The sequence below is a fragment of the Asparagus officinalis genome, chromosome 5 (assembly GCF_001876935.1).
Source record: "Asparagus officinalis chromosome 5, Aspof.V1, whole genome shotgun sequence".
In the NCBI taxonomy this organism is placed as follows: Eukaryota; Viridiplantae; Streptophyta; class Magnoliopsida; order Asparagales; family Asparagaceae; genus Asparagus; species Asparagus officinalis.
The window spans coordinates 121,647,325-121,654,668 of NC_033798.1; the positions used below are offsets into that span (position 1 = coordinate 121,647,325).

The 7,344-nt window shown below is 33.9% G+C and overlaps 1 protein-coding gene across 1 annotated transcript in view; it reads right to left on the bottom strand.

Annotated features, from left to right (window-relative positions):
• LOC109841007 (kinesin-like protein KIN-14I) overlaps positions 1,378-7,344 on the bottom strand; it is a 14,482-nt gene continuing 8,515 nt past the window's right edge. The window contains exons 15-24 of the mRNA XM_020409847.1: positions 7,052-7,222; positions 6,658-6,861; positions 6,353-6,547; positions 6,075-6,201; positions 5,745-5,947; positions 5,460-5,642; positions 5,109-5,204; positions 3,466-3,663; positions 2,211-2,482; positions 1,378-1,805 (exon numbers count right to left, since the gene is read on the bottom strand). Coding sequence (XP_020265436.1) covers positions 1,613-1,805; positions 2,211-2,482; positions 3,466-3,663; positions 5,109-5,204; positions 5,460-5,642; positions 5,745-5,947; positions 6,075-6,201; positions 6,353-6,547; positions 6,658-6,861; positions 7,052-7,222 — 1,842 coding nt within the window. The 3' untranslated portion in view covers positions 1,378-1,612. The remainder of the gene's footprint in view (positions 1,806-2,210; positions 2,483-3,465; positions 3,664-5,108; positions 5,205-5,459; positions 5,643-5,744; positions 5,948-6,074; positions 6,202-6,352; positions 6,548-6,657; positions 6,862-7,051; positions 7,223-7,344) is intronic.

The following is a 7,344-nucleotide window of genomic DNA, read 5'->3' on the forward strand; positions in this document are numbered from 1 at the left end:
GATGCCAACTTTAAAAAAAAAATGTAGAACTAGTGGATGACCATCAATCTCGTGCTTCATTATTATGAATTTAACAAAATAGTTCTAAGTTTTACAAGTAAATCTATAAAAGTAAACAGCAACATAGTGTGTTTGGATGGGAGTAGCTGAAGTGTGTTAGTCCAGCTATATTCAAATTTCGACATACATTATAACTCTGATGTTATTGAAACACCAAAAAAGTTATCGGGAATTCAGAATAAGCTAAAAGTAAGGGAGTTAATAATAATAATAATAATAATATGCCCGGGGATTCCGTCATTAACTTAATAATAATAATAAGTTGAAAATTGCCAGCTACTTTTTAACCAAACACACAACACCAAAATCTAGCTCGCTTTACAATGACCATCTCACAAAAAGAACCTAAAGAAAATAGAAATGGTTATTTTCTAATTCTAGTAGAATGAGCAGATAAAAATGAGTATCATTTGCACTGGCTGAGGATTCTTGTCCATAATTAAACGGGGGGGGGGGGGAGGGGGGGGGGGGGGGGGGGGATCTGAATTCTGGTGGGGAATAAATGAGGACTTTTCGCCAAAGACGGTGGAGAATAATGGTCCAAATTTCAACTAAAATTGACAATGAAATCTTTTTTCTTTAATTGAATTTATAAGCGCACAAAATGAGAGGTGAAGGGAGTACATGAGGTAGTCCCAAACTGGGGTCGGTGGTCAAGCGCGTAGTCCCGCGTTGGTCGCGGGAAAAAAGAAAATCTTCATCCGCCATCAGCTTCCATAAGGCCGACCTTTGAACGTGAACAAGTTCCGTCGGTCTATATTTCTATATATTTTTTACTTGATGCGACAACATGTGTTCTTTTATCAGTTATAAGCAATTGCAATCATCATGAAGTGTCCACAAACTACTAGTTCAATCGTTATCAGTACAATCAGAATACAATATCAGTGCAACTAACAGCAGCTACCGTCGGTACAATCTAATATCGGATCACTACAATCACCCATATCGAGCCAATATAATTAAACAAATACAACACAGAAGTAAAATAAATTGCAGATTGATTAGAATTATCCACTTAAAGAAGCATAGCTCTTATAGCAAAAGAACTAATCGTTGACAAGTTAGAGTTAGCTAATTAAAAGTCTGAATTAGATACTAGCCTCGTGATTTCATCTCAATGCATCATTTCTTCGTTGCAAAATATTAACGTAGAGCTGATGAGGCTACTTCACAAGAACTACAATGCCTTTGATAGATGCACCAAACATAAGCCGTACAACATGAAACTGAGAGAACGCATATTTCTGATGCTTGTCATCCTTGAGTACAGGTTCATTTGAAGCATAAACCAATTAATTGGTCATTAAACAAATATGAAGCTAATAAACGACCACATTTTTTCCATTATAAACTAAATTTTTATGTTTGTATACAAGATCATTACTACAAATACAATTTCTAACCTCTTCTACCTGTACAACACACCTTCAATTTAACTCCTTAACCAGCCATATCCACCTGCTACCAACAAAAACGTAGCATTTCTCTTCACCTACATAGCATACAACTTTAGCTCATATGAATAGAGTTAACTCTAAATAGTAAGTAATCATGCAGAAAGGCGGCCGTTAGAATTTTCTTTTGTTGGTCTCTCATCCTGAATCTCCTCTAACTCTTCTTCATCTGCTCTCTTCCCTGCTTGCTCTTTCCAATAAGCTACCAATTTCTTTAGACGCGCAACTTCTTTAGTGGATACGTTTTTACTGGGATCATTTACAATACAACGGACCCTCGATGCATACCTACAATTTTAAAAACAGCATTGTTTAGTCCAAATTAAAAAGTAACGGAAAATAATACACTGAAAAGCGATTCTAGATTTGGAAATTTCATTCCAAGCGCATAAAGTGGATAACATGATGACGAGTGTTTCATAACTTCCTTGTTAGTTCTTGGAAATGATACTTAAAAGCAATAATGCGATTTACAAGAGAAAATTTTGAAGATAAATGCAAGATTCTTTGACAAATATTTGGTGCTTTACAATATGATGCATTAAGATACTCGTTCAGATATAGATCAAAGCAATGTACTGTTTACTGAAGCAGAAAAGGATCCGTAGTTACTTAATGCCTAAATAAAGTATTCCAATAACTTGAGCAACTAAAAGCCCAAATATGACACGAGTACGTGAAAGGAGAACTTACATCAGAGAGTTGTATGTTTCGTCCAAATTTGACTCTGCTGGAGATAAATTGACAAACATTAAAGTTTTTGCATTGCCCCCGAGAGAATCACTCATAAGCATGGTGAGTTTATGATTTCGGTAAGGTATATGTTGTCCATCAGAAGACAAAGCACTGATCACATCTACAAGGGCTGAAAGTGATTTGTTAATGCTTTGTGCTTCTTTTAGCTGATTGCCAGAAGAGCCTGATTTTTTTATCCTTTCCGAACCAGCAAGATCTACAAAACTAAGCTGCAAAAATTACATGAAGACCGTTAGAACTAATATTGATTAATGAATTTACAATGAACATCTTAACATTGACTAATACACATAAAGATGTGCAATCATTGACTATAGAGCTAAGAAACAACTGAATCAAAGAATAACTAGCTTGTAGCCAGGTTGCAGTTTAAATTATATTATCAGATGAAGAATGTGTCTTAATCAATACAAATTCAAGTTCAAGCTCATCTAAGTGAAAACTGAAAACCAAATGTAATCCATATAAATGATTGATTGTGGTCTATATGTCGTGATTGGAGAAGTTTTCATGAAACGAAGAATAAATAAACATTTGAGGAAAATTACATGTACCTTCCCATGCAAGTTGTTTTGCTGCAAATCAATACTATACTAATAAAGTAAATACCTGGTTGCATGCTTTTGCCACTTGGCAAATTCTAAGGGCTCTAATATGTAATAATTAATAATCTTTTTTCACCATCTCATCTTAATCCTCTATTCTCTACATCTTGGAAATCCATATTCTTAATCTTTCAATTTCCTATAAATCATTCATTTTGTTCTCTATTTCCAAAAAATCTTATCTTTATCCTCTCTTTTTACCCAAAAGTCTAATACACATAAGAATATTAATTTAATCCTGTGCATCGCACGGGTAACAACTAATGCTTCTGAAAAGCAATTTCTTTCGCAAAAGACTTGACAATGAAAAGAATAGCCCATTGAAAAGTAAAACTTGAGAACACATATAGAGCTTCGTTATCTGAATGAATGCACTATAAAGTTATAAATCAAAGTATGCGACTTGAAAATAGAAAACAACTACCATCCTTCATATGTTTATTTATGCAAGAAGAATGTTGTTTTGACCTATGACAACTGTGTACATATATTATTCTTCTCCCTTTATATTATGAGAAGTTTGGACTAAAAATAAAATGATGCGCAAATAACAATAGTTATTCAATGTCAAAACCACTACATGTTACCTTTCCCTTGGCAAGAGATTGAGTTTGAAGATTGGTGCTTTCAATGATAATTGAAAAAATCAAGTGTGATCTCGAGCTTTCTTCATTCATATGGGTACCAGCAATATGTCGCTGCTCTGATCCTCTCATGATAATAGCTCGTAATTCTTCATAACTTGAAATTTGGACAGTAGTCACATTCTCTATTGAGACCATCCCCTGACAATAAAGAAATAACAAGTGCAAATTAAACATGACTTTGAGATAAATTGAGATAAGCTAAAGCTCTTGAAAATTAAAATTCTCTATGAATATTTTAGCAGTTTTCTTAGTAGCTCAACCTTTCATTGAGTGCTATCATGCAAATATTTGGCTCAGGATGCAGTAACAGCTTCACTTCTCACACATAACAAGGTAACTCATTATCTTTAATCAGAATGTAACAATACTTATCATGCATTTCAGTGACCTACAGCAATCAGATATTCTACCCTTGCTTGGAGTCATGGGTCAGAATTTCCCAAGATCAAGCTGCACAGATGGTCTTTAGACTAAATATTGAATTGAGGCTAAGAAAACAAAGATTTCCGGACATAGAAAGAAATTTCATCTTCGATGTCTTGAACCCAGTTCACAGCTATCTTTCAGATAAATAATTTACTAGTTTACAAGAAATATCATCGGTGTTCCAAAAGATGTGTGGGTAGTTCATAACCAACACTCAGCTAGCATGATCACAGGTAAGGGTTGCTAAAAGTACGATTTTGTGTTAAAGGTGTGTTAAGGTGCGGCAACCTTCAAAGAGGAAATTCCGGAATTTAACGGCTCAGACTCAGAAAAAATTACTTCAGTGAACAAATGGAATAATCTTATCTATACTAATCTATGAAGAATATTGTGAGGGCATAGAAAAGTGAAGGATTAGGCAATTGTTCTTTCAAGTTGGTGAAGGATCTGAGGTCATTTCAATGAAAGACATGGATACTTTAGTCATTTTGTGCATTGCCTCTGCCTCCCCCCCCAACAAACCCCACACCCCCACCCCCATCTCTGTTGGGTCCAGAGACTTTCGTCTGGTGGACCTCAGAGTCACGTGTCAAAGATGACACGAAAGCAAGATTAAAAAAAAGCTTCTTATATCTAAAACCCTGAATTTCCTTTAATTTAATGCTAACTTTTCAAATCTGATATTTTAAAATTAGTAACTTAAATTGATAACATTTCTCCTAATAAGAACTTGGTTACTCCCGTTTAGACCGTCAAATTAAAGAAATCTTTAATTAGAATCAGAGCATTCTATTAAAAACTTAGAACCAGATCAATAATAAATGGCTTAAAGGATTGGCTTGGTTCAACTTAAAAATACAATATTCCAAGCAATAAAAGCAAGATGCAATTAATTTGAATTTTTTGTAATGAATCCAATAGAACTTACAAAAAGAGATCCAATGGAAGTACACTTAGGATCTTTTCTTACTGAGCATTTCCCTTTTCTATCGCATGCATTATGCACGTGTCATATACTAGTGACATATAGGTTAAAATGAGCAAATGAAATAGTGAGAAAATGAGGAATTAAAAACATAATGCTGATGATGCAAAAATAAATACAAATAAAGGGTATATTACTGCTGCACAGTGATTCCAGGTTAAGAGTATGTTACCTTAGAATCCTTTTTTATTTCTAGCTTTAAGCGTTTTGCATTTTTTGGTAGCAAGAGATCCACAAGATTATCTTGGTACAGTTCTACCATATACGCCTGCAATATAAAGCAATATATTCCAATTGTCAGATTAAAACAGCAGTACAAGAATCAGACTAGAAGGCAACTATACCTCAATTCAATAATACAGGAAGAGGCTCTGCATAATCTCAAGGGTACTAAAAAATGCTTATTGACTATAGCAGTAAGATAACTAAAAGAAACTATACCAACTTTCGATAATAAAATAACACCTGTAAATTTTTTTAGAGAAATCACAATGAAGTTCCCATCATAAAAATAAAATAATACCTTTAAAGCAAATGAGTACTTGCTATTATCTCGCTTCATCACTTTGAATAATTCAGCAGTTGCTTTTGGGGTAAGACCAGGATTATTTTCTGAACCATAAATTGTGAAAGTCTTCCCAGAGCCAGTTTGTCCATACGCAAATATACATACATTGTACCCATCTATTGCTGATTGTATTAAATACTATACGACAATAAAGAAGAAGTTAAAGACTTTTAGTACATAAAACATTTAACTAAAATTATATAAGTTCCAAAATTTTGGAAGGATAAACTTTAAAATTACCTTTGTGTCCTCAAATACTTCATCTTGAGAAGCCGTTTGTTCAAAAACTCGATCATAAGTATGCTGCTTTAACTTGTCATCTTTCCACGGATGTCCCACAGTAAACTCATCCACACTAGAAACTACATTCTTCTCCCTTTCAACAATCTCCTTTTCATTCAATGGACGTAAACGACAATAAACTCTAATTTTTCCTTTCATATCTGTAAATTCACGAGTTAGATGTTAGACACAATAAGAGTTATTAATATATCATTACAATTGATATATCATTACATGACTCTGAATATATGTTTATTCACAGATAATAAACAAAGATTTTTTGCAGACCTTCAACCATATTATAGTATCTCTTCCGCAAAACTTGTTCCTCTTTATAAAGTGCTTCAATTTCAACCAACTGTGTTGCTTGCCTTTTCAAAATTGCAGCTGTTTGTTCATTTTTCCTATCAATATCCTGACAAGAAGTTCAAACAAAATCAGTCATAAAAGCTTTTGAAACATCTAAATTTGGCCTTAAAAGAAAAATGGTGAAGTCAGAAACATAAGAATAACAAAATTCTACATCTCTGGCTCAGGCTTATATAAAAACATAAAAGTGATAATACCTCTTTCATTTCTCGCAATTCTTCTAACTCTTTCATATTTATTTGCAATGCATCAAGTTCCTCATCTCGCACTGCAAGGGTTGATTCAGCAACACTTAATGCTTGTGTAGCACATTCCAATCTTTTCTCCAATTCTGCAATACGCTGCTTTAGCATTTTGCGCTCATCCTCGAAATTCTTCTCTACAATGCTCTTCTGCAGTTTAAAGGCAGTCCAATGTAAATAAACTCCAACAGGTTCAGTTTAAATGATGCAAGTACGTGTGAAGGGATGTGTGCATGTGAGTTAAAAGAAACGTAGAAGACCTCATCATTTTTCTTTTTCTCAAGTCTTTGAATCTTTTGCTCAAGCAAGAACTTTTCCTTCGTTAGTGTCTTGGCAGTTTCTTTTGAAGCATCCAACTCATTTCTACATGTCTTCAAATCCTCTTGAAGTGTCTTAGTAGTTTCTTTCGACGCATGCAAGTCATTTCTAAACGCCTTCAATTCTTCTTGAAGCTTGCTGAGTGCCTGTTTCAGAAGTATAGGACCAAAACAAAATACCAATATATTAAATTCTATGTTCAAGTTCTCAACTTTAACAGAGGCAAAGTCTTTTATGTTTTGATTTTAGAAGTTCTTTCAAGTAAAAGCAAAGAATTTAACAAGAAACCTAAAGAGCCTTAATGGCACTTCCTTTTTCAAATCAAAAGAAAAATACCTGCGTACTATTTGATCCACTTCTTACGCTCCCCACAACCAAAACATCAGTTCCATTCCGATTACCAGATCCGACCAGATTCTCTTTCCTGGAACTACTCTCTAGTAGCATGTGCTCTTGGCTCAACTTTGCAAGTTTTGACTCAACACTTCTTTTATCCATTATTGCAGCCTGATAACATCATGATAATATAAGTGAAACTAGGGATGTATTAGGAAAGAACAGAACTACTAATTTACACCAATAAATAAATAAATAAATAAATATATGTATATATATATAAATATATATAT